Source organism: Rhinopithecus bieti, unplaced genomic scaffold (genome assembly GCF_001698545.2).
Source record: "Rhinopithecus bieti isolate Rb0 unplaced genomic scaffold, ASM169854v2 scaffold_41644, whole genome shotgun sequence".
Lineage (NCBI taxonomy): Eukaryota > Metazoa > Chordata > Mammalia > Primates > Cercopithecidae > Rhinopithecus > Rhinopithecus bieti.
In genome coordinates, this window is record NW_016817838.1 from 890,306 (window position 1) to 917,938 (window position 27,633).

At 41.5% G+C, this 27,633-nt stretch overlaps 1 protein-coding gene across 1 annotated transcript in view; it reads left to right on the forward strand.

The window, feature by feature from the left end:
* The first annotated feature begins 17,485 nt into the window (after window positions 1-17,485).
* TMEM50A (transmembrane protein 50A) overlaps window positions 17,486-27,633 on the forward strand; it is a 12,733-nt gene continuing 2,585 nt past the window's right edge. The window contains exons 1-3 of the mRNA XM_017856135.1: window positions 17,486-17,591; window positions 18,790-18,882; window positions 23,414-23,474. Coding sequence (XP_017711624.1) covers window positions 17,486-17,591; window positions 18,790-18,882; window positions 23,414-23,474 — 260 coding nt within the window. The remainder of the gene's footprint in view (window positions 17,592-18,789; window positions 18,883-23,413; window positions 23,475-27,633) is intronic.

The window sequence follows — 27,633 nt, forward strand, 5'->3', positions numbered from 1 at the left end:
CCAATGCACTCCAGCCTGGGCAACAGAGCAAGACTCTGTCTCCAAAAATAAAAAAATAAAAAGAAAATAAACACTCTAAGTTATTGAATGCTATGTCCTAATGTCCTAAGCACTGTTCTGAGAGCTTTGTAGACATCTGATCTTCACAGTAACTATAAAGGGTGGTTAAGTGATATTACTATCTCCATTTTGCAGAAATCTGAGGTTTAAAAAGGGTAACTTCGCTGGGATCACACAGCTAACAAGAGTTTGATGTGTGTCTCCCACTCATGATTATTTGATGTTAAAGCCCAAACTTTTTCAACAACTTCCCAGGGTCTATTTGTGGAGAGAAGAAAGTTATATTCTAGCTCCTTGAGGACAGACCATCTGCACAAATAATTTGGAATGCTTCTTCATGGGGTATTTGGCTTTTTTTCTCCATTTATTAATTTATCCAATCATTTATTTCTATCAGTATGGTCTCATAGATATTGATTTTATATTTTGGGTTATAATCCAATACTTTCTTTTCTTTGTTGCTTACATAGTTCCAGCTTTGGCTCCTGAGAGCTCCTTTGGTTGGCTCCCAGATCACTTTGACCTAATACTATTACCGTTTCTTTTTGTTTGTTTTAGTTTTATGAGCACTTTCTTACTTTCCGGCACTACAGGATACCCCAGTATCATGCTATATGTTTTCTGCCCTACTCCTACACTCAACCATTTCTCCAAGAACCCTGGTCCCTTTCATTAGAGAATGGTATTAGAAACCAGGATCTGGCATGTGTGGTCGTTGCTACTGTGTGTCCTTGTTTCTAGGCCCTCTCAGCTGACAGAAAAAAATATGTGTGTTAAAAGGAATCCATGCATATACACAGAACTGTACATATTTCTATATGCCACCATCTGTATCTACATTAACCCAAACATTAGTTCCTGCTGATGTCTCCAACTCAAATCTCTTATCACATGGACCATTTTAGCTTCCTCCTTTGCTTATTTGTAACCTCCCATTCCAACAGTGAGAAAACTGACTCCTACCATCTGCCATTCATTTACTTAATTGTTCACTTGCAGTATATATGCTTAGTGCTATCGGAATTGTGTTAGCCAGTGCCCCATGGGAAACAACTTTATCAACTAGAGAACAGTATTTATCTGTAGCCTTTACCTTTAGTTCTATTAACTCCACTCATTTCCAAAGTTACTTAGGTCAGGACCTTTTCCCGCACCCTCTTCCATGAGGTTGTTTCATACATTTGTACACAGTTAGATTGCTTTGTCACATTCTGTCCCGGACCTTAATCACCTAAAAGATATTTTTTTTATTTTCATACATTAAGGCTCACTCTTTGCACTGTAAAGTCGTATAGGTTTTGATAAATGCATCCTGTCATATATCTACCATTACAATATCATACAGAATAGTTCTGCAGCCCTAAAACCTCCCCTGTGCTTCACCCATTTAACCTTCTCTTCCTACACCTGGCAACCACTTATCTTTTTACTCTTAACATAATTTTGCTTTTGCCAGAATGTCATATAATTGGAATCATACAGCATGTAGTCTTTTCAGAATGTCTTCTTTTATTTAGCAATATACATTTAGGATTTGCTCATAAGTTTTCATGGCTTGATAGCTCAAATTATTTATTGACAAATAATACTCCATTGTAAAGATGTAACAGTGTTTTTTATCTATTCATCTACTAAAGGGAATCTTGGTTGCTTCCTGGTTTTGGTGATTATGAATAAAACTGCTATAAACATTTGCATGCAAGTTTTAGTGTGGACATGTTTTCAAGTCATAGGGAGCATAACTGCTAGAGAATGTGGTAAGACTATATTTGGCTACCTAAGTCTCCTGAAGCAGCTGTTCCATTTTACATTTCCACTATCAAAGAATGAGACTTTCTGTTGCTCTACATCTTCACCAGTAATTGGTATTGTCAGTTTTTTGGATTTTAGACATTCTAATAGGTGTGTGATTATATCTCGTTGTTGTTTTAATTTGCAATTCTCTAATGACATAGGATGTTGAACATCTTTTCATATGCTTATTTGCCATCTGTATATCTTCTTTAGTGAGGTATCTGTTCAGATCTTGTGCCTATTTTTAATTGAGTTGTTTGTTTTCACATGGTTGTATTTTAAGAGTTCTCTGTTATTTTGGATACTAGTCCTTTACCAGATACCAGATACGTGTTTTTCAAATATTTTCTCCCAGTCTGTGGTTTGCCTTTTTAGTCTCTTAGCAGCATCTTTCGGAGCAGAAGTTTTTAATTCTAATAAAATCCAACTTCTCAATTTTTTATTTCATGGCTTATGCTTTTGGTGTTATAGCTAAAAACTCATCACCAAACCAAGGTCATGAATTTTTCTCCCATTAATCAGTTTTGACAAATATATACTCATGCTTTATGATTTCGACTGTGCCATCCAAACAGACAGGTGGAAGTCTTAGCCCATAGCACCTGTGACTGTGGCCTTATTTGGCAATAGTGTCTTTGCAGATGCAATCAAATTAAGGTGAGGTGATTGGGGTAAGTCTTTATACGGAGAGGGAAATGTAAACACTGAGACATAGGGAGAATACCATGGAAACATGGAGGCAGAGACTGGAGTGATGCATCTACAAGCCAAGGAACACCAAGAATTGCCGTCCTTCACCGGAAGCTGGGAAGGGCACAGAACAGATTCTCCCTCAGAATCATTAGAAAGAGTCAACCCTGCTGACACCTTGATTTTGGACTTCTAGTCTCCAGAAATGTTAAATAATAAATGACTATTGTTTTAAGGCACTCAGTTAGTGGTACTTTGTTACAGCAGCCCTAGGAAACTAATATAGCATGGGTAACCATCACCCCAATAAAGATATTGAACATTTACATCACTCCAGAGAAATCCCTCATCATGCTCTGTCCCAGTCAGTGTCTCTCCTAAAGGTAACCACTATTCTGTTTTCTACCATCATCGTTTAGTTTGCCTATTCTAGAACATCTTGTTAACATTACAAAACATTACATAATTATTTTTGTCAAGCTCCTTTCACCCAACGTAATGTTTTATGGGTTGATCCATATTGTCTCACACATTAGTAGTTTCTTCTATTTGTTGCTGAGTAGTATTTTAATTAATATACTACAGTCTGTTTACCCATTCACCTATTGATGGACAATTGGGTTGTTTCCAGTTTGGGGCTATTCTGAACAAAGCTGTTACGAACATTCTCACACAAATCTTTTTGTGAACATATGTTCAAATATTTAGGAGTGAAATTGCTGGATCATAGGGAATTACATGTTTAACTTTATAAGAAACACCCTAACTCTTTTCCAATGTGGTTGTAATATTTACATTCTCACTATTACAATGTATGAGAGTCAGAGTTGCTCTACACCATCACCAAACGGTATTGTTAGTCATTGTTGTTCATCTCATTGTGGTTTTGATCTGCATTACCTGGATGACCAGGGATGTTAAGCATCTTTTCATCTGCTTAGTGGCCATTCATGTATCTTCTTTTATGATGAATCTGTGTAAATCTTTTGCTCATTTTTTATTGGATTATTTTGATTTTTCATTATTGAATGATAGGAATTCATTATATATTTTGGATAAAAGTTCTCTTTCAGGTTTATGTATGGCAAATACTTCTATCAGGCTGTAGCTTGCCTTTTATTTTATTAGTGTTATTTTTAGAAGAATGGAAGTTTTATATTTTGTGAAGTCCAGCATATCAGGTTTCTTTCTCTTATGGTTAGTGCTTTAGCATCTTGGCTAAGAAATTTTGCTTGCCCCTAAGATGCAAAGACACTCTCTTCTGTTTTCTTCTGGAAACTTTATAGTTTTAGCTTTTTTATTTAGGTTTATGTTTCATCTCAAATTAATTTTTTTTGAGACAGGGTCTCACTCTGTCACCTAGGCTGGAGTGCGGTGGTGCAATCTTGCTTCACTGCCACCTCTGCCTCCCAGGTTCAAGCAATTCTTCTGCCTCTTGAGTAACTGGGATTACAGGCACCCACCACCACACCCAGCTTTTTATATTTTTAGTAGAGATGAGGTTTCACCATGTTGGCCAGGCTGGTCTCAAACTCTTGGGCTCAAGTGATCCACCCACCTCTGCCTCCCAAAGTCCTGGGATTATAGGTGTGAGCCACTGCGGTCTGGCTTTAAATTAATTTTTGTAGGTAGTATGATATGGAGGTTAAGGTTCATTCTTCTCCACATGAATAGCCAATTGTTTTAGCATCATTTTTTTAAAAGATTATCTTTTTCAAATAAAATTACTTTTGGTGACTTTAGTTGACTGCATATTATGTGGGCCTTTTTATGGACTCACTATTCTGATCTACTGATTTATATGTCTATCTTTATGGCAGTATAACCGTTTCATATTTACTGCAGCTTTATAGTAAGTGTTAAAATCAGGTAGAATCCATTTTCCAACTTTGTTCTTTCTTTGAGATTGTTTTGGATATTTCAGGCCCTTTGAATTTCTATACATATTTTAGAATCAGCTTGGCAATTTCTACAAAAATGCCTGCTTTGATTTTGAATGGGATGCTATTAAATATGTAGATCAATTTGGGAAAACTGATGACTAAAATATCAAGTCTCTAGATAGAGATTTTAAAACATTCTACATGATTTTGTACATAGACAATCATGTCATCTGTAAATGAAGATAGTTTTACTTCTTCTGTTCATTCTGGATGCTTTTATATCTTTTTCTTGCCCAATTGCTCTGGCACCTAGTACTAGTACTTCCACCACAATGTTGAAAAGAGGTGGTAAGAGTGAACATCATTGTTCATGATCTTAGGGAGAAAGTACTCTATCTTTCATCATTAAGTATGATGTTAACTGGCTGATAACTGTTTTGCTTAAGGAAACTGAAGATAGGACCCCAATCCCTTTAGCTTGTAGGGTTCTGCTGAGAAATCTGCTGTTAAGCTGACAGGTTTTCTTTTTTTTTTTTTGAGACGGAGTCTCGCTCGGTTGCCCAGGCTGGAGTGCAGTGGCCGGATCTCAACTCACTGCAAGCTCCGCCTCCCGGGTTTATGCCATTCTCCTGCCTCAGCCTCCCGAGTAGCTGGGACTACAGGCGCCCGCCACCTCGCCCGGCTAGTTTTTTGTATTTTTTAGTAGAGACGGGGTTTCACCGTGTTAGCCAGGGTGGTCTTGATCTCCTGACCTCGTGATCCACCCATCTCGGCCTCCCAAAGTGCTGGGATTACTGACAGGTTTTTCTTTATAGGTTATCTGATGCTTTTGTCTCACAGCTCTTAAGAGTCTTTCCTTCATCTTAACTTTAGATAACCTGATGACTATGTGCCTAGGCAATGATCTTTCTGTGATGAATTTCCAGGGTGTTCTTTGAGCCTTTTGTGTTTGGAAGTCTATATCTCTAGCAAGGCTGGTGAAGTTTTCCTCAATTATTCCCTCAAATATGTTTTCCAAACTTTTAGATTACTCTTCTTCCTTGGGAACACCAATTATTCTTAGGTTCAGTCATTTAACATAATCCCAAACTTCTTGGAAGCTTTGCTAATTTAAAAAAAATTTTTTTTCTTTATCTTTATTAGATTGAGTTAATTCAAAAGCCTTGTCTTTGAGTTCTGAAGTTCTTTCTTCTACGTATTTGATGCCATTGCTGAGACTTTCCAGGGTATTTTGTATTTCTCTAAGTGTGCCCTTCTTAGAGAAGATAATCGCCAGAGAAATAGATAGCATAAATAAAAAAAAAATCACAACTTTCCAGAAATCGATAGCATGAATAAAAAACAATGGCAATTTCTGGAAAGTTGTGTTTGTTTTTTATTCACGCTGTCTATTTCTCTGGAGATTTTTCCATCTATATCCTGTAATGTTTTTCTAATTTCTTTGAGTTGGTATTCACCTTTCTCTGGTGTCTCCTTGAGCAGCTTAATAATTGACTTTCTGAATTCTTTTTCTGGCAATTCAGAGATTTCTTTTTGGTTTGGACCATTGCTAGTGAGCTAGTGTGATCTTTTGGTGGTATTAAAGAACATTGTTTTGTCATATTACCAGAATTGTTTTTCTGGTTCATTCTCATTTGGGTAGACTGTCAGGGGATGATCTCGGTGTCAGGAGCTGCCATTCAGATTCTCTCATTCCACAGGATGCCCCCTGGATATGGGTGCTGACGCATGCGGCTCCCTGAGAGGCAAACTGCAGTGATTGTTATTTCTTTTCTGAATCTGGCTCCAGGCTGGTACTGGAGAGTGTCTGCAGAGTCCTGTGATGTGATTTGTCTTCAAGTTTCTAAGCCCTAGATACAAGAATCTGCTTTTGTAGAGGTAGAGGGGGAGTGAAGTGGACACTGTGAGGGTCCTTGGTTGTATTTTTGTTTATTGTGCTAGTTTTGTGTTGGTTGGTCTCCAGTGGGAGGTGGCACTTTTAAGAGAGCATCAGCTATGGTAGTATAGGGAGGATACAAGCTTGCCCTAGCGTCACCTGGGTAAGTTTCTCAGGTGGTGGGCAGGGCCAAAGAGCTCCCAAGAGATTATGTCCTCTCACTTCAGCTACCAAGGCTGGTAAAGACCATCAGGTGGGGGCAGGGTTGGTCTTTACCTGATGGTAAAGGCCATCAGGTGGGGGCAGGCCAAGGGTGTCTGAGCTCAGACTTTCCTTGGATGAGGCTTGCTGCAGCAGCTGTGGGACATGGGGGTCGGTTACTCAGGCCAATGGACTTATGTTGCCAGGGGTATTATGGCTGCCTCTGCTGCATCATAGAGGTCGACAGGGAAGTGGGGGAAAGCTGGCTCCCATGCAGCCCCAAAGGCCAGTCTCACTCCCACTGATCCCCTGACCCCAACAGCACTGAGTTTATTTCCAGGCAGTCGGTGACCAAGGCTGAGGACTTGCCCCAGGCTCCAGACCTCCCCACTGGGAAAGCAAACAGGGCTTTCAGATTTTGCACCTCCCTACCTGCTGCAATTTATGTTCTGTGTCTGCATTCCTGGTTCACCCTCTTCCCCAGATTATGTTCAGAAAATTTCCTGTTAGGTTTAAATTGTTACAAAGAGTCAACTGGAAATTTCCTTCTCCCTGTGGTCTTTCCCCAGTTCCACTGGTAGGCCTCCCCAAGGACCCCTGTGAGACAAAGTCAGAAGTGGCTTCCCCAGGCACTGAGGGTCCCCACAGGGCTCTTCCCGCTTCTTCCTCTACCCCTGTATTTCATTCAGCTCTCTAAGTTTGTCTCAGCTCCAGGTAAGGTCAAATCTTTCTCCCATGATCTGGACCTTCAAGTTCCCAAGTGAGAATGTATGTTCAGGGGCAGATGATCCTCCTTTCACGCTTAAACACTTTGGACACTCACAGTTTTTCAACTGTCTCCGGAAGCCTGCAGCCGCAAATCCACTTCCTTCAAAGGGTCTGTGGATTCTGTCTGCTTTCCTGGTATGTTCCTGCAATAGTTCTTGGAGCAAAAGTTCATGATCTGTTCTATAAATTATTGAAAGAGAATAATTGAAAGCACCAACTATAATTGTGGATTTATCTATTTCTCCTGTGGTTCTATTAGCTTTTACTTCATGTGTTTTGGAGATCTGTTATTAGATGCATAAACATTCCAGATCATTGTGTCCCCTTGATAAATTCACTCCTTTATCATTATGAAATGATCCTCCTTATCCCTGATAATTTTTTTGTGCATGTGTGCTGAAATTTTTACTTGGATATTAATGTAGGCACTTTGACTTTCTCTTGATTAGTGCTGGCATGGTTTCCTTTTATTTTTAACCTATTTATGTGTTTTAAAGACACACACCCACACACGTGGGATTTTGAAGGTAGCATATATTTGAGTATTGCTTTTTAAATCTAATCTGACAGGCTGCCTTTTAATTGGAATGTTTAGGCCATTTATATGTAACGTAATTATTTTTATGGTTGTATTTAAATTTACCACTTTCCTATTTGTTTTATATTTGTCCTCACTGTTCTTTGCCCCTCTTTTCCTCCTTCTCTGTCTTCTTTTGGTTTAACTGTTTTCTATGGTCTCATTTTATCTCCTTTGTTGGATTATTAGCCACAATCTTTGTTGTGTTATTTTAATGGTTTCTTTCGGGTTTATAGTATACATCTTTTACTTACCAAAGTCTAACTTTCAGTGATAGTGTATTACTTCATGTATAGTAACTGTAGATGTATACTCTAGTACATGTATATACTGTACATGTATATACTCTAGTTTCTTCCCTACTGGCCTTTGGGCATTGTTATCATACATTTTACTTCTACATATTTTATATATCTCATAATATGTTGTTATTATGCCTTAAGCAGATGATTATTTTTAAAGATTTTTAAATAATAAATGAAATTATTATTATTATCATTATTATTATTACAAATCTACTTATGTAATACCATGTCCTATGCTACTCAATACTTTGTGGAGATCAAGGGTCAGAAAACTTTCTCTGTTAGGGGCCTGGTAATAAATATTCTAGACCATGTGGTTTCTGTTACAATTATTCAGTTCTGTCTTTGTAGCATGAAAGCAGCTGTGGGCAATAAATAAATGAACAGATATGGCTGTGTTCCAATAAAACTTTATTCACACAAAGAGGTAGCAAATCAGATTTGGCTCATGGGCCATAATTTGCTGACCCCAATATATCTAGGTTTCCATCTGGTATTATCCTTTCCCCCCCTGCTTGAAGGACTTCCCTTTACATTTTCTATTCCACCAGTCGGCTTGTGATTAACTCTTTCGGCTTCTGTATGTCTAAAGAAGTATTTATTTCGCCTTAACATTTAAAATAATTTTTGCTTAGTAAAGAGTTCCAGGTTGACATTTTTTTCTTATAGAATTTTATTTTATTATTTTTTTGTTTTGGTTTGGTTTTTTTGTTTTTGTTTTCGTTTTTGTTTGAGACAGAGTCTTGCTCTGTCGCTGGGGCTGGAGTGCAGTGGCGCTATCTCGGCTCTCTGCAAGCTCCGCCTCCCGGGTTCACGCCATTCTCCCGCCTCAGCCTCCCGAGTAGCTGGGACTACAGGCGCCCGCCACCGCGCACGGCTAATTTTTTTGTATTTTTAGTAGAGACGGGAGTTTCACCGTGTTAGCCAGGATGGTCTTGATCTCCTGACCTCGTGATCCACCCACCTCGGCCCACCAAAGTTCTGGGATTACAGGCATGAGCCACGGCGCCCGGCCTTCTTACAGAATTTTGAAGATTTTGAGCCACTGTCTTCTAGTTTGCATTGTTTCTGACAAGAAATCTGCTATCCTCCTTATCTTCATTGCCCTGCATGTAGAGTATCTCCTCTACTTTTCCAATTTTATCTTTGTCACTGATTTAAAGCTACTTGATTCTGATATGCGTTTGTGTATTTTTTTTTTTTTTTTTTAATTTCGTGGTTTGGGTGTTCACTGACCTTGAATCTGTGAACTTACAATTTTTATCAAATTTTAAACATTTGGTCACCATTTCTTTAAATACTTTTCTGTGCTCCCTCTCTTTTGGGAACCCCATTTACACACATATTTGGCCACATGAAGTTTTCACTGTTGCTCTGTGTTTTTTGTTTTGTTTTGTTTTGTTTTAAGTCTTTTCCTTTGTGTACTTTATTTTGGATAGTTTCCATTGCTGTGTCTACAAGTTTACTACTCCTTTCCTCTGAAATGTCTAATCTGCTATTTCCCATTCATTGTATTTTTTATTTCAGATGTGGTTGTTTTCTTCTCCAGAAGTTTGGTTTTAGTTTTTTTTAATATCTTCCATGTCTCTACTTAATGTTCAATATTTTCTCTAGCTTGGTGAACATATAGAATACAGTTATAATGACTGTTTTAATATACTTGTCTGTTAATTCTATCATTTGTGTCATTTCTGAGTCAGTTTTGATTGATTTTTCTCTTCATTATAGGTTTTATTTTTCTAGTTCTTTGAATGCCTGATAATTTTTTCTATATGCCATACACTGTGAATTTTACCTTGTTGGGTGCTGAATATTTTTGTATTCCTAAAAGTATTCTTGAGCTTTATTTGGAGATACAAATTACTTTCAAATAGCTTAATAATTTGGTTCTTGCTTTAAGCTCAATTATCAGGGACCGGCAGCATTTAGTCTAGGGTTAATTTTTCCCACTACTGAGGGAAGACGGTACTCAGTACTGCAACTGATGTCCTATGACTTATGAAGTATTCTACTCTGGCTATTGGCAATAGACCCTTCCTATTCTTGTGAGTTGTAACACTGTTTCCTCTAATCTTTTGAGTGATTTTTTTAGTCCAGTTGTTCATGTGCTGATGATTATTCTATTGAATACCCAAGGGAAGCTTCTGTAGCTTTCTGAAGTTTTCCCTGTGTGCAGCTCTCCTTTTAAATACACAACATTGGGAATTCTAGATTCTTTGTTTTTCTCGTCTTCCAATTCTGCCTCCTCAACTCAGGGATATTGCCAGGCTCTGCCATGGTTCTGCCTTCCTTGTGATGGTCTGCAAACTTCCTTCAGGAGGTAAACCAGGTCCAATAATAGGGCTATATTTGTTTCCTGTCATTTAGGGATTACTGTCCTCCATTGCCTGGTGACTAATATTTTCACAGCTATTGTTTCATATATTTGGTTTGGCTTAAGAAGAAATTGTTTCAAATCCCAGCACTTTGGGAGGCCGAGACGGGCGGATCACGAGGTCAGGAGATCGAGACCATCCTGGCTAACACGGTGAAACCCCATCTCTACCAAAAAATACAAAAAAAACTAGCTGGGCGTGGTGGCGGGTGCCTGTAGTCCCAGCTACTAGGGAGGCTGAGGCAGGAGAATGGCGTAAACCCGGGAGGCGGAGCTTGCAGTGAGCTGAGATCCAGCCACTGCACTCCAGCCTGGGCAACAGAGCGAGACTCTGCCTCAAAAAAAAAAAAAAAAAAAAAACATAATTTTAAAAAGGCCAGGTGCAATGGCTCATGCCTGTAATCCCAGCACTTTGGGAGACCAAGGCAGGCAGATCACAAGGTCAGGGGAACAAGCCCATCCTGGCTAACACAGTGAAACCCTGTCTCTACTAAAAATACAAAAAATTAGCCAGACGTGGTGGCACGTGCCTGTGGTCCCAGCTACTCGGGAGGCTGAGGCGGAAGAATCGCCCAGCCTGAACCCGGGAGGTGGAGGTTGCAGTGAGCAGAGATCATGCCACTAGACTCTTGTTTAAAAAAATAATAAAAATAAATTAGCCAGGCACGGTGTTGCATAGTCCCAGCTACTTGGGAGACTGAGACACAAGAGTCACTTGAACCTGGGCAGCAGAGGTTGCCATAGGCCGAGATCACACCACTGCACTCCAGCCTGGGCGGCAGAGGGAGACTCCGTCTCAATACATTTAAAAGAAAAAAGTATTTATTTTAGTTAGTTAGTTTATTTATTTATTTATTTTTCTGAGACGGAGTTTTGCTCTGTCACCCAGGCTGGAGTGCAATGGCATGATCTCTATTCACTGCAACCTCTGCCTCCCAGGGTCAGTCGATTCTCCTGCCTCAGCCTCCCCAAGTAGCTGAGATTACAGGCATGCGCCACCATGCCTGACTGGATTTTGTATTTTTTGTAGAGACAGGTTTCACGGTGTTGGCCAGGCTGGTCTTGAACTCCTAACCTCAAGTGATCCACCCGTCTTGGCCTCCCAAAATGCTGGGATTACAGGTGTGAGTCACCACACCTGGCTGATACGTTTTCTTAGAATTCTCATCTATCTTTTTATTCTATATTCCAATCTGTTAAACATTTTTGCATTTCAGTTCTCATGTTTTAATTTCTAAGGGCCTTTTTTTGTTTCCTTAATTATAAATGCATCCTTTAGGGATCAGCTCTCTCTGTGGGCCTTTCCTCTTTTTTTTTTCACGTTAGACGGGTAAGGTACTGATGTAAGAACAAGGTTTGAGGGAGGCACATCGTAGACATGCACATGAACACCCAATCATCGTGCCTAGGAACTACAGAAGAATCAGGTTTTCCTTTTTAAATTAAAAAAAAAAAAATGTTTTAGAAGTAGGGCCTCACTTTGTCACCCGGGCTGGAGTGCAATGGCATGATTATAACTCACTGCCGTCTCAAAATCCTGGGCTTAAGCAGTCCTCTGGCCTCAGCCTCCCCAGTAGCTAGGACTACTTGCACACACCACCACACCCAGCTATTTTTTAAAGAGTTTTCTTTTTTTGTAAAGACAAGCTCTCACTATGTTGCCCAGGGTGTTCTTGAACTCCTGGTCTCAAGTGATTCTCCTGCCTTGGCCTCTTGAAGTGCTGGATGACAGGTGTGAGTCACTGTGCCTCTCTGCCTTAATAATTTTAGAAATGTAATATAAAATGCATTCTGGCTAGGCATGGTGTAATCCCAGCGCTTTGGGAGGCCAAGGTGGGCGGATCACCTGAGGTCAGGAGTTCAAGACCAGCCTGGCCAACATGGTGAAACCCTGTCTCTACAAAAAAATACAAAAATCAGCCAGCATGGTGGTGCATGCCTGTGGTCCCAGCTACTCGGGAGGCTGAGGTAGGGAATTGCTTGAATCCGAGAGGCAGAGATTACAGTGAGCCAAGATCGTGGCACTAGACTCCAGCCCAGGAGACAGAGTGAGACTGTCTCATAAAAAAAAAAAAAAAAAAAAAGGCATTTAGTGAGATACATAAAGTGCACAAGTCATATATACATCTCAATAAATTTTTAATTACATATACACCCATGTAAACAGCACCTAGATCACGATTTAAAACATCACCCCAGAACGTTCTCAATCAGCACTTCCACCACACCTGTATAGCCCCTGTCCTGACCTCTACCATTGTCCATTAGCTTTCTGTAGACCTTTTTTTTTTTTTTGAGATGGACTCTAACTCTGTTCCCCAGGCTGGAGTGTAGTGGCGTGAACTTGGCTCACTGCAACCTCTGCCTCCCAAGTTCAAGCAATTTTCCTGCCTCAGCCTCCCGAGTAACTGGGATTACAGACACCCACCACTGTGCCCACCTAATTTTTGTATTTTTGGTAGAGACAGGGTTTTGCCATGTTGGCCAGGCTGGTCTAGAACTCGTGACCTCTCAGGTGATCCATCTGCCTTGGCCTCCCAAAGTGCTGGGATTACAAGCGTGAGCCACGATGCCCAGCCTTCTGTAGACTTTTAATTTAGGTTGTAGAGTCATCTCTTCCAGGCTTCCAGGTAATCCAAGTTGAAAATTATACACATTTTTAAATTATGCTACAGTTACTTAAGTGTAAACACAGTAACTAGTATTTTCAGAATAAAGCAAGTGGCTAAGGGCAGCCAGTTTGACTGTGCCTGGCGTGGGGTCATTGCCAGAGTAGTTATTCATTCGCAGAAGTAAAGGTCTGACTTCAGAAGCCACTGATAGCAAAGGGCTGTGATCTTTTTCTTTGAAGTTCAGCCATGGTGCAGCTATTTCTAGTTCTTTCCATTTTATTGCAATGTATTTTACTGTAATAATGATGCTGTTAGAATTTTTTTTTTTTTTTTTTTAAGATGGAGTCTGGCTCTGTCTCCCAGGCTGGAGTGCAGTGGCGCCATCTCGGCTCCCTGCAAGCTCTGCCTTCCGGTTTCACGCTATTCTCCTGCCTCAGCCTCCCGAGTAGCTGGGACTACAGGCACCCGCCACCACACCCAGCTAATTTTTTGTGTGTTTTTAGTAGAGAGGGGGTTTCACCACGTTAGCCAGGATGGTCTCGATCTCCTGAGCTCATGATCCGACCGCCTCGGACTCCCAAAGTGCTGGGATTACAGGCATGAGCCACCGTGCCCAGCCACTGTTAGAATTCTTTTAGAAAGCTGACACCTAAATTTCAACATTGGTTTAGATTTAAAAGTTTTATTTTTGTGATTGTATTTTTGTCCCGCTTTTGTCCTTAGATCTTTAAAAAATTATTTTGTTCCCCTTTGAAGCAGTAGTAAGTCTGTGGAGGGGAAGTGTAGTTGTATATGAGCTTGAATGTACTATTCAAATGTGTTCCCTGCTAAACTTACATTTTGTTGCATTTACATAATTATAGCAGAGCTGACTTCATGTTTTTATAAATGTTTATTATTTATTTGGCTTCAGCTTACATCTTTTATTATAGTGTCAGATAGTGTCAGGCCATAATTTTAAAGAAAACTTAATTATAATTCAAATGGATAGGAGTCAAAAAGCAGCTATTCTTTCATTAATAACTTTTTTTCTCTTATTACAAAAGTTCTCTGATTTTGTGGCTTTAAAATTGTTAATAAATGTTCTGTGTATGACCCTGTATTTTTTAATTTTAAAAATGTAGGGTAGGCCAGGCGCAGTGGCTCACGCCTGTAATCCCAGCACTTCGGGAGGCCAAGGCAGAAGGATCTTGAGGTCAGGAGATCGAGACATCCTGGCCAATATGGTGAAGCCCTGTCTCTACTAAAATACAAAAAATTAGCCGGGCGTGGTGGTGCGCACCTGCGGTCCCAGCTACTCGGGAGGCTGAGGCAGGGGAATCACTTGAACCCAGGAGGTGGAGGTTGCAGTGAGCTGAGATCATGCCACTGCACTCCAGCCTGGTGACAGAGCAAGACTCCATTTCAAAAAAAAAAAAAAAAAAAAATAGTGGGATATACCAATAAGCAAAAACAAAGTTGCCTATTATCCTACCAAACTGTAACATTTTGACAGATATTCTACCAGTGTGTTTTTTTGTTTTCTCTTTCTCTAACACACATCTATATGTTTTAAAAGTAATATTTAACTCTTCTCTTCCTTTCCTCTTCCTGAAAAATTCAATCCAAAAGCTATTAAGTGAGGTCAAGCATGACAGGCATCCTCTATAGAGAGACAAGTTGTGGTGACCCAGAACAGGCTGCTGGGCTCAGGCAGGGTGGGAAGGGGCTTCCATAGGAGGGCAGCTCAGCATGGGCTCAGATCCTGAGCATGGTGAGGAGGGGATCCATGCAGCGGGGTGTGCGGGATGGAAGAAGGCAGCCCTAAGTGGGATGCTGGAGTCTGAGCAGAGTGAAGAGGCTATCCAGATGGGGCAAGGGAAGTAGTGTGGCAGCTCTGTCCACTGAGAGTGCCCAGATCAGCTACACCCCAACACCAGGAGCACACTTACAGCCCCCAGTTACAGAGCATCATGTTGACAAATACCAGATGCTTCAGGAAAAAGATTATTTAACTAGTAACTTTTCTGTAAATCTGAGAACGTACTTAAAAATAGTCATAGCATAGAACAGAGATTGTTCATTCCAAAGTGTCCCTAATAGTGAAGACAAGATTGTGGTGGCTCACAGAGGGCTCTGAAGTTTATTCAGATGGCTCAGCAAGGAAAACAAGAGCCAAGAACCAGTAACCCAAGAACATTTATTTGTGTTTTACTTGTAAATATGAAGCTTGTTTTAAAATACATTTATTTCATATACAAAATAATTTAGTACTGTATAGAGATCACTGAAAATAATTCAGTATTTTGATCATTCTGAGACTTAGATTTGTATGAATAAATTAAGACATATTACTGTGAAAAAAACTAGGATTCCTATATTCAACGCTTTTTTTTTTTTCCATAGAGACAAGGTCTTACTATGTTGCATAGGCTGGTCTCAAAGTCCTGGGCTCAAGCAGTCCTCCTACCTTGGCCTTCCAAAGTGCTGGGATTACTGGTGCAAGCTACCAGGCCTGACCTAAACACATTTATTGAGCACCTACTATGTGCGAAGCCCCTAGCCTTGTGCTAGGCATTGAGAATGAAAATGAGAAACAAGACAGACAATGGCTCCTGTCCTCATGAAGCTTATATTCTAGTGTTAGACACACACAACTAAATGGGTATATGTATCATAGGTATAATGTTTTGTAACTTTAACTTGATGTATTGTGAACGTTTTCGCATGACATTTGGAATGTTTCAAAGGATACTTGTAAAGAAAGCAAGCCTATCTCACTTTAGAGTGGTACGCTATGAAAAGTTGGTAAAACACTTCTTATGTTTAGAGCCTGTATCAAGGATTAAAAAAACAAGATTTTACACTTGAATCTCTCTTCAATAATATCTTCAGAGCAAAAAGTTATTGTGTTGTTTGAAATATAGTTATTTCTCCAAACATTTGATGTTAGTACATTTGATGTTAGTACAAAATTAGTACAAAAAATTTATTCCAAAGCCAATTTTTTTTTTTTTTTTTGAGATGGAGTCTCGCTGTGTCGCCCAGGCTGGAGTGCAGTGGCCGGATCTCAGCTCACTGCAAGCCCCGCCTCCCGGGTTTATGGCATTCTCCTGCCTCAGCCTCCTGAGTAGCTGGGACCACAGGTGCCCACCACCTCGCCCAGCTAGTTTTTTGTATTTTTTAGTAGAGATGGGGTTTCACCGTGTTAGCCAGGATGGTCTCAATCTCCTGACCTCGTGATCCGCCCATCTCGGCCTCCCACAGTGCTGGGATTACAGGCTTGAGCCACTGCGCCCGGCCTCCAAAGCCAATTTTAAGAAATACTTGGATTATCTAGGGCCCGTTTTCTCCCTCTGCTGTTGCCATACATGAGTACATGTCATGTCTGATATATACAAATGGAAAATCAGAAGCAAGCGAAATTATCTTTTTACCTGTTCGTATCTTACCAAAAAAAATTTTGAGAATTTCGTTCCTGTTTTTTTTTTTTTAAGAGACAGAGTTTTGCTCTTGTCGCCCAGGCTGAATCGCAATGGCGTGATCTTGGCTTACTGCAGTCTGTTTCCCAGGGTCAAGTGGTTCTCCTGCCTCAGCCTCCCGAGTAGCTGGGATCACAGGCATGCGCCACCACGCCCAGCTGATTCTGTATTTTTAGTAGAGACGGGGTCTCTCCATGTTGGTTAGGCTGGTCTCGAACTCCTGACCTCAGGTGATCCGCCTGTCACAGCCTCCCAAAGTGCTGGGATTACAGGCATGAACTACCACGCCTGGCCTCATTCCCAAATTTTAACAATCCAGACTCACCTGAAAGACTTGTTAGAATTCAAATTTCTGGGCCCCATGCCCAGAGTGTCTGCTTTGCTAGGTTTGGGTTAGGGCCAGAGAATTTTCTTGTCAAATAGGTTGCCAAGTAATGCTGATTCTGCTAGTCTAGGGCCCATGACCACTGCTCTAGAGAGTATCTGGTTGAAGAGACCAGTCATATGAACTCTTTACTCAAGAACTGAAGGCCTATGAGCCAGGTGTGGTGGCACTTTGGGAGGTCAAGGCAAGGAGGATGTGTTGAGGTCAGGAATTTGAGACTAGTCTGAGCAACATAGCGAGACCTCATCTCTACAAAAAATTTTTAAAAATTAGCCGGGTGTGGTGGCGCGCACCTGTAATCTCAGCTACTCAGGAGGGTGAAGTGGGAGGATCTCTTGAGCCCAGGGGTTCAAGGCTACAGTAAGCCATGGTTGTGCCACTGTATTCTAGCTTGAGCAACAGAGTGAGACCCTGTATCTTAAAAAAAAAAAAAAAAAGACTCTGAGACCTAACCTTAAATTTGAGAAACTGTAGATTATTGTTTCTGGTAATTGGTGTCATGGACCCTGATTTCTTGGTTTTATTTTATTCATACAGGATTAATGCAGTATCAAATGGACAAGTCCGAGGTGATAGTTACAGTGAAGGTTGTCTGGGTCAAACAGGTACGTAGGTGCAAACAGCATCTTATTATACATGCTTAAATCCTTAAGATGAGAAATTCACATGGAAGTACCACTTTTCTATTTGTTTTAATATATCTATGAGTAACAGCTTATTTTGAATCTATTGTTTTATGTTTTGGGCTTGAAATTGGGAATTAATATATAACATTCTATTTGCTGTGCTTTATTGAGCCATAGGCAGTGTTTTTATTAACATGTATTTGTGTTAATTAAAGAGGCCCTATCAATTCATTTTAGGCAGTTGTGACTCCATTTATTATTTATAGCAAATTTTCATAAACATGTTAATGTGATCGGAAAGTTGGCTGTCCTCCTCTGTTAACATAATTTTAATGCATCTTCCTAAGTTCTGGTCACATAAATTTGAATTTATTTTGCTGCCTGACTTCCCTGAAAGTGAAATATGGTAGCTTTGAGATTCGTTATCACTGAATATGAATTTTTTACTGTATATCTGTGTTACTGTTTGAAAGTACTCTTGGAGGACTTTATTTATTTATTTATGTATTTTTTTGAGACAGAGTCTCGCTCTGTCGCCCAACCTGGAGTGTAGTGGCAGGATCTCGGCTCACTGCAAGCTCCGCCTCCCAGGTTCAGGCCATTCTCCTGCCTGAGCCTCCCAAGTAGCTGGGACTACAGGCACCCGACACAACACCCAGCTAATTTTTTGTATTTTTAGTAGAGATGGGGTTTCACCGTGTTAGTCAGGATGGTCTCAGTCTCCTGACCTCGTGATCCGCCTGTCTCGGCCTTCCAAAGTGTTGGGATTACAGGCGTGAGCCATGGTGCCTGGCAGAGGAGGACTTTAAAAATGTGGAAGCATGCTCCATATAAAAGCATATGGAGAATGAGCCTCTAAATATGGTGAAACAGATTTTATGAGATATTTTACAGGAAGGTTGAGTATAGGTTTTCTCGGTGTAGGCAGTTGGGGAAGTAAGTATATGCACTTATACAGACTAATAAATAATTTTTAAAAATCTTATCAGGCCAACCAAGAAGAAAAAGGCCAACAGCCACACTGATGAAGATGTTTAGTGCATCTTCCACTGTTCTTACATTAGACTTTAATGGCAGCTGCACTTTTTTTTTTTCTGTTTGGGTTTTGTTTTATTTTTGAAAGTTAATTTTACTGCCCTATGCAAAACAGTTCTGGTAAAATATTATTTCTTTCAAGGTGCTCGCATTTGGCTATTCATTGGTTTCATGTTGGCCTTTGGATCTCTGATTGCATCTATGTGGATTCTTTTTGGAGGTTATGTTGCTAAAGGTAAGAGAAAACATAGGTTACAACTTACTTCAGTGGAATACTGGAATTTTGCATTAAAGTTGGTTATTTTAGAATAAAACTTTTTTCCTATAGATGGGCCAAGTGCTAGCAATGCATTTATATCTGGGGACCCTCTCCCCCTCACTGACAGTGTGTGGTTTTGTCTGGTATATTTTCAGTGTTCCTTTCTCCAGTCTTTTTTCTTCTTATCCAGAGTCTAGAAGGGATGAGACAGCTCTAAACACTGCTTCTCTTTGGCTTCCAAAAATCTCAAAAGCAGAACATATATGTTATCTATCTAGTTAGCAGATGTTTCTTTTGAAGAGACAAGAGTCTTATTGTCACCCAGGCTGGAGTACAGTGGCATGATCATGGCCCACTGCGGCCTCAACCTCTTGGACTCAAGCCATCCTCCCACCTCAGCTTCCCAGGTAGCTAGGGCCACAGGCACACACGACCATACCCAGCTAATTTTTTCATTTTTTGTAGAGATGGGATCTTGCTATGTTGCTAAGTCTGGCCTTGAACTCGTGGCCTCAAGCTTGGCCTAACAAGTTCTGACTTTCAGAATATCTGTGCAAAGCTCTAACATCCCAGAATTGAGATTTATTCAGTTAAGCCTCCCTGGTAATATGATGTCATCTCCTTTTAGACAAAAAAGTAAACTAACATTTAATATACTTCTGCTATATAAGGCCAGTTTAAGGCAAGCTCAGGAAAAGGTGTACTGTTAGACCCTGGGAGAAATTTCACCTTGAGGGACCGTAGGAAAATAGAAAACCCATTTAATGGTCCAGGTAAAATTGCTGTGGCTGTCGTAATAAAAATACAGTATTAATGATTTATAAAAACTGGACCAGGTTATATATATTTACCTCTTTTTTTTTTTTTTGAGACAGAGTCTCGCTCTGTCACCCAAGCTGGAGTGCAGTGGTGCGATCTTGGCTCACTGCAAGCTTCGCCTCCCAGGTTTGCGCCATTCTCCTGCCTCAGCCTCCCGAGTCGCTGGGACTACAGGTGCCCGCCACCATTCTTGGCTAATTTTTTTTTTGTATTTTTAGTAGAAATGGGGTTTCACTGTGTTAGCCAGGATGGTCTCGATCTCCTGACCATGATCTGCCTGCCTCGGCCTCCCAAAGTGCTGGGATTACAGGCGTGAGCCACCGCGCCTGGCCTATTTAGCTTATATTTTAACACTTACTTGAATACAGTGTAACTTTTAGATTAAAATAATGTTTCCTAAATTTTTATTAAAATTATTTAACCTGATAGACAGGAGTAATAGATATTTCCAAATATTTGCATTATTTATTTATTTGTTTATTTATTTATTTTTTGAGACAGGGTCTTGCTCTGTCACCCAGACTGGAATGCAGTGGCACAATCTCAGCTCACTGCAACCTCCACCTCCCAGGCTCAAGCAATCCCCCCACCTCAGCCTCCTGAGTAGCTGAGACGATGGGCGCATACCACCAAGCCCTGCTAGTTTTTTGTATTTTTTGTAGAGATGGGGCTTCACCATGTTGCCCAGGCTGGTCTCAAACTCCCGGGCTCAAGTGATCTGCCTGTCTCAGCTTCCCAAAGTTCTGGAATTACAGGTGTGAACCCCTAGGCCTAGCCCTGTGTAATTTGTTATTAAAATCATGTTCCCAAAATTGTAGAAAATAAAAGAGGGTGGGTGCAGTGCAATCCCAGCACTTCAGGAGGCCAAGGAGGGAGTATGGCATGAGGCCAGGATTTTGAGACCAGCTTGGACAGCATAGGGAGACCTCATCTCTACAAATAATAAATATTTAGCCTAGTATGGTGGCGTGCACCTGTGATCCCAGCTACTCAGGAGACTAAAGTGAGAGGATCACCTGAGCTTGGGAGGCGGAGATTGCAGTGAGCCATGATCGTGCCACTGTACTCCAGCCTGGGTGACAAAGTGAGACCTTGTCTCAAAAAAAGAGAAAAGAAAGGCCGGGCGCGGTGGCTCACGCCTGTAGTCCCAGCACTTCGGGAAGCCGAGGCAGGCGGATCCACGAAGGTGCAGGAGATTGAGACATCCTGGCTAACACAGTGAACCCTGTCTCTACTAAAAATAGCAAAAAAATGTAGGCCGAGCATGTGGCGGGCCCGCCTAATAAATCCCCAGGCTACTTGGGAGGCCTGAGGCCAGAGATGGCGTGAACCGCTGGAACGGCGGAGCTTTGCAGTGAGGCCAAGATCGCGCCAGCTGCAACTCCAAAACCTGGGCGAACCAGAGCAAGAACTCCATCTCAAAAAAAAAAAAAAAAAGAGAAAAGCAAAGAAAGAAAAGAAAAATAAGTAATAATAATTTCAGCACTCTTAAATATTTTGGTTTATTTCCTTTTGTTCTCTTTTCTTATGTTTTTAGTTATTATAATTTTTATCCCCCAGTTGCATTTAACATGATATTATAAATTGTTTTTTTGTTGCTATAAAATCTGTTTTATATATATCTATAAATAAATTTGTTGCCCAGGCTAGAGTGCAGTGATGCAATCTCAGCTCACTGCAACCTCTGCCTCCCAGGTTCAAGCGATTCTCCTGCTTCACCCTCCCAAGTACCTGGGATTACAGGCACCCGCCACCATGCCCAGCTAATTTTTGTACTTTTAGTAGAGACAGGGTTTTGCCATGTTGGCCAGGCTGGTCTTGAACTCCTGACCTCAGGTGATCCACCTGCCTTGGCCTCCCAAAGTGCTGGGATTACAGGAGTAAGCCACCACACCTAGCCATATATATATTTTAAAATGTGGTTGGGTGCAGTGGCTCACGCCTGTAATCCCAGCACTTTGGGAGGCTGAGGCAAGCAGATCACTTGAGACCAGGAGTTTGAGACCAGTCTGGCCAACATGACAAAACCTTGTCTCTACTAAAAATACAAAACTTACCTGGGCGTGGTGGCGCACACTTGTAATCCCAGCTACCTGGAAGGCTGAGGCACGAGAATCTCTTGAACCCGGGAGGTAGAGGTTGCAGTGAGCTGCGATCATGCCACTGCACTGCAGCCTGGGTAACAGAGGGAGACCCTCTCAAAAAACAAAACAAAGAAAAAAAGGGAAAAAAATTACCTTTTTAATCATGGGAATTGCATAATACTTGTTCATTATAGAAAACTAAGAATGTAAAAGAACTCAAAAGAAGAAAATGAAATTACTGATAACTCTTTCCCAGATACAACTATTAATACAGAGCCCCTTTTAACAGGGATGTCTTTATCTCATAATTTTAGGCTATTTTCTTGAAAACTTCTGGAGCAAGGTTATGTTATGAGAATTATTGGCAGATCTGTAATTTTATAAAGTTGGCTTTATAACATTTTTAGAAGCCATTGGAATGGTAATGGTTATTTAACGTGAAATGTTAGTGAAGACCTATGCAAACCATCTGTTATGTTAATCAGATTAACCAAAGCTGTTCTGAAATGAGAAGAATTTGACAGTTCACCTATTTATTGTGCCTCTGTCAGTGAGCAGTCATTGACAATTCCAGTAGAAATTTATGAGAATTTCAACTTCATTTCTAGATACAGCCCAAAAAAAAATGTTGCTCCAGCAGTCCTTCCAATCTTAGTTAATGGCTGGCTACTCTATCTTTCCAGGTGTTTAGGCCAAAAGCCCTAGATGGTGAAGGCCTGTCAAAGATGACACTTGTCTTCCTCCCATGCCCCACATCCAGTCTATCTGCAGATCCTGTTGACTGTGCTGTAAAATATATCCTGAGTCTAACCACCATTTACCATCCTCCATTGCTACCACCCTGGTTCAATCCATCATAATTTCTCGCCTGATTTCCTGGAAGAGCCTCCTAACTGGCTTCTGTTTCCTCTCTTGCCTCCTTTAATCTACCCTCAGCACAGCAGCCAGAGGGATCCTCTTAAAATATGTCAGCTCAGATCACTTTTCTGCTCACAACCCAGTGGCTTCTCATCTCACTCAGTAAAAATCAGAGTCCTCACTGTGACAGCCAGGTCTCCACCGCCCAGCTGCCCTCTTTCTTTGCCCTTTTCCTGCTCTTCCCTCTTGTGCCTACATGGCTGTTCCTGTAATACATTGGTGTGCTCCCTCAGGGTGTGTGCATGGCTTCTGCCCTCACTTCCTGCGTGTCCTTACTCCAGTGTCACCTTCTCATGGGGGGTCTTCCTGGCCACCTGTGGCCGATGTCACACTACACTTCTCTACCTTTCCTGCACTATTTTATCTTCTTTTTATTCAGTATATTCTCTGGTTCCATGAGGGCAAAAAAAATTGTACCTGTTTTGTTTATTGCAGTATCCTCAGCATTAAATAGGGCCAGCATACTGTATGCCCCCAGTAAATATTTGTTAAATGAACGAAGGGAGCTATCATTTACTAAAGCCATGCTAGACTCTGTCACACATTATGTCATTTTAATACTCAAGCCAACCCTGATTCCAAGAAAAATCAATTCTTCTAGGCGGGAAAACTGGTATTTGCCAATATATCTGAAACTAAATGTTTTGAGATCATAACCTTCTGAACACTGCAAATATTTTTTACAGAAAAAGACATAGTATACCCTGGAATTGCTGTATTTTTCCAGAATGCCTTCATCTTTTTTGGGTAAGTTTGTTTTGCATTCTTTATCTTACCTTTTTTTTTTTTTTTAAAATAGCTTTTTTATATCATTTACTATATTTAGTTGCTTACTCATCCAATACCCCTCCCCCATGATATTTTCATAAAACATGAAGAGTAAGGTTGAGAAGGGTATTTTAAATAGATGAGTTGGTTTGCTGCCAACCTTAGTAGCTTACATTAATTTTTAAGATTGCTACCACGCCCCCTTTTAATGAGTGAGTGAGTATGATTCATGAAGATTTAGTTACATAACACTGGTGATGTTCATTTTAAACTTAGATCTCTAACAGTTGCTTTAAATGAAAGCCTGCCTAAAACCATTTATCCTTAAATTTTGGTTTCTGATATATTTTATAGTTCTGTCCTTGATATTGTAGAATTTGTGAGTGAGATTGAGGTGTGGAGGAAAAGTCCATTTTTTATCCTTCCCTTTCAATTACAAATGAAAAGATGATGAAAACCTCTAAAAACCTCAAGGCTTTTATCAATAATCGTCTCTGATGTTCATCTTTCCTAGAAATTTAGGGCCTGCCGTTTACCCATACTGTTCCTCCAACCACTGCCACCCCTCCAGCCCCCATAACCCATCCCCATCACTGGCCGAAAAACCCCACAGACAAAACAACTCAACGGCTCTTAATCCTCTGCATCAGGAGCTTTGTTGTTTTTTGGGTTTTGTTTGTTTGTTTGTTTGTTTGTTTTTGAGACAGAGTCTCAGTCTGTCACCAGGCTGGAGTGCCATGGCATGATCTCAGCTCACTGCAACCTCTGCCTCCTGGGTTCAAGCCATTCTCCTACCTCAGCCTCCCAAGTAGCTGGGACTACAGGCACACACCACCACGCCTGGCTTTTTTTTTTGTATTTTCAGTAGAGACAGTGTTTCACCATGTTGGCCAGGATGGTCTTGATCTCCTGATCTTGTGATCTGCCCACCTTGGTCTCCCAAAGTTCTGGGATTACAGGTGTGAGCCACTGTGCCCGGCCTGCATCAGGAGTTCTTTTTTTTAAAAAAAAAAAAAAGATGGAGTCTCGCTCTGTCACCCAGGCTGGAGTGCAGTGATGTGATCTCGGCCCCCTGCAACCTCTGCCTGCCGGGTTCAAGCGATTCTCCAGCCTCAGCCTCCTGAGTAACTGGGATTACAGGCACCTGCCACTTTGCCCAGCTAATTTTTTGTATTTTTAGTAGAGACAGGGTTTCACCGGGTTAGCCAGGATGGTCTTGATCTCCTGACCTCGTGATCCACCTGCCTCGGCCTCCCAAAGTGCTAGGATTATGGGCATGAACCACCGTGCCCAGCCAGGAGTTCTTAACCTTTATTCTGTCAGTAGCCTTCTGAAGGTGAGAACTCACCAGACATTTCCATATGCAGGAAATTGGTGTTTTGCATATTTCTGGAAAGAGTTTGTGGCTTTCATCAGATTTTCAAAGAAGTCACTAATCCAAAAAAAGGTTAGGAATCTGATGTATATTACAGGACTTTTCCTTCCCCTTCCCTTCCCACCCACCTCCAAAAAAGAAACAAAAATCCCATGTCTTCTGAAGCCCTCTTGAAATACTAATAGTTGCTCTTCAGAATGAGCCACCAGTTGGTATTCACACCTATTCTATTCCATCACCAGGCATTTTTGCCATTTTGTAAAATCAGTTTGGAAATAAGAAAAATGTAAACTTAGATGTGACAAGATGCACAGCCTCTTTGGGTTATACCTTGTATCCTATAAGCCAGTTGAACTCCAGGTAATGGACACAGTTAGCAGAGTGGTTGTAGCAGATTGCTTGTTGTTTTAGTCCATTTGCATTGCTATTTAGGGGTACCTGAGGCTGGGTAATTTAGAAAGAAAAAAGGTTTATTTTAGCTTATGGTTCTGCAGGCTGAACAGGAAGCATCAGCATCTGCTTCTGGTGAGGGCCTCAGGAAGTTTCCAGTCATGGCAGAAGGCAAAGTGGGAGCCAGCATATCACATGAAGCAAGAGAGGGAGGAAGAGGAGGTACCAGCCTCCTCTAAACAACCTCTCATGTGAACTAACAGTGAGAATTTACTCATCACCAAGGGGATGGCACTAACCTGCCATTCATGAAAGATTTGCCCCCTTGGCCAGGCACGGTGGCTCATGCCTGTAATCCCAGCACTTTGGGAGGCCAAGGCAGGTGGATCACGAGGTCAGGAGTTCAAGACCAGCCTGGCCAACATAGTGAAACCCTGTCTCTACTAAAAATATAAAAAAATTAGCTGAGCATGGTGGTGCATGCCTGTAGTTCCAGCTACTTGGGAGGCTGAGGCAGGAGAATCGCTTGAACCTGGGAGGTGGAGGTTGCAGTGAGCCAAGATCGAGCCACTGCACTCCAGCCTGGGTGACAGAGTGAGACTTCATCTCAAAAAAAAAAAAAAGATTTGCCCCCATAACTAACACCTCCCACTTGGCTTTAGCACCAGCATTGGGGATCACATTTCAACATGAGATTTGGAGGGGACACCTGCCATTCTGATTCGTAACAGAATGGTACTCAGCAGCAGCATAGAATTACTATTTCAGAAGTCAGAGTGGACAGATGTCAGTACCAGAGGTGACCATCTGACAGTGTAGGAGGGACTGGTCCCTGGCTCTTGCCCAAGAAACTCTTCAGATTGGAGTTCATATCTTGTGACGAGTATTCTGAAGTTACAGTGTCTCTTTTTAAGCTATTTGGACAGTAGAGGCCTCTAATAACCAACTTCAGTTTTTCTTTGTTATAGCAGTAGATCTGATATTAACTAGAAGAGCAGAGATCTGGGATTACAGGCACATGCCACCATGCCTGACTAATTTTTGTATTTTTTGTAGAGACAGGGTTTTGCCATATTGCCCAGGCTGGTCTCAAACTCCTGGGCTCAAGCGATCCACCCACCTTGGCTTCCCAAAGTGCTGGGATTAAAGGCGTGAGCCACCATGTCTGGCTTATAGCCCCCATTTCATTTGGTGCCTGGGACTGTGCGCCAGCTGCCCCATAGAGCATGCAGGCAGGCATCTGCACTCTGGCTCATCTAAGGCACCTGCAGGTAATTTGCCAACCTCGGCAGTTGGCTTCCCAAAGCCTGGCTGTGTCCATTCCCTGCCTCCTCATCTCCTAAACCATAATCTGGCCATGGTGGATTCTTCTTTGTTCTGTTAACACCTCAGTTATCATTTTATGCATATAGTTGCCCTCTTGCCTCTTTTAAATTGAAGGCTTGAGGACAACTGTAGACATTCCCTCACCTAAACCCTAGACCAGGGGTGTCCAATTTTTTGGCTTCCCTGGGCCATATTGGAAGAATTGTCTTGAGGCACTCATAGAATACACCAACAATAGCTGATGAACTTTAAAAAAAAAATCACAAAATAAATCTCATAATGTTTTAAGAACGTTTACGCATTTGTGTTGGGCCACGTTCAAAGCCGTCCTGGGCCACATGTGGCCTGCACTTTGCGGGTTGGACAAGCTTGCCCTGGACTTAAGCTCTGTGAGGGCAAATTCCTGTCATACCAGTCTCCTGGGCTTTTCTGGAAGCCCCATGCTTTTTTATGCCTCTTTCCCCTTTGATGTACTGTTTCCTGTCCCCAAAACACCTGCCTTCATCATCCCGCTAGGTCTTGTTCCTACCAATCTCCCATTCAAACTCCTGTTTTTCCACAAAAGCCCATCTCAAATATTACCACCTCTGTAAATCCTTTTCTAACTTACTCAGGGCAACTGAATTCTGTGTTTCTGTGCCCCCTTAATACTTGGTATGTAAGTCTCCTTCCCCAACCACCCCCACGCTTACCACATCGCGTTAGCAAGAATGAGAGCAATTTGAGGGCAGTGGCTTTGTATCTTATTTTACAGCCCTGGCACCAAAACAGTTTGTTGAATGAATTTGATAAAATCAGACCATGCCGGGCGCGGTGGCTCAAGCCTGTAATCCCAGCACTTTGGGAGGCCGAGACAGGCGGATCACGAGGTCAGGAGATCGAGACCATCCTGGCTAACATGGTGAAACCCCGTCTCTACTAAAAAAATACACAAAAAACTAGCCGGGCGAGGTGGCGGGTGCCTGTAGTCCCAGCTACTCGGGAGGCTGAGGCAGGAGAATGGCGTAAACCCGGGAGGCGGAGCTTGCAGTGAGCTGAGATCCGGCC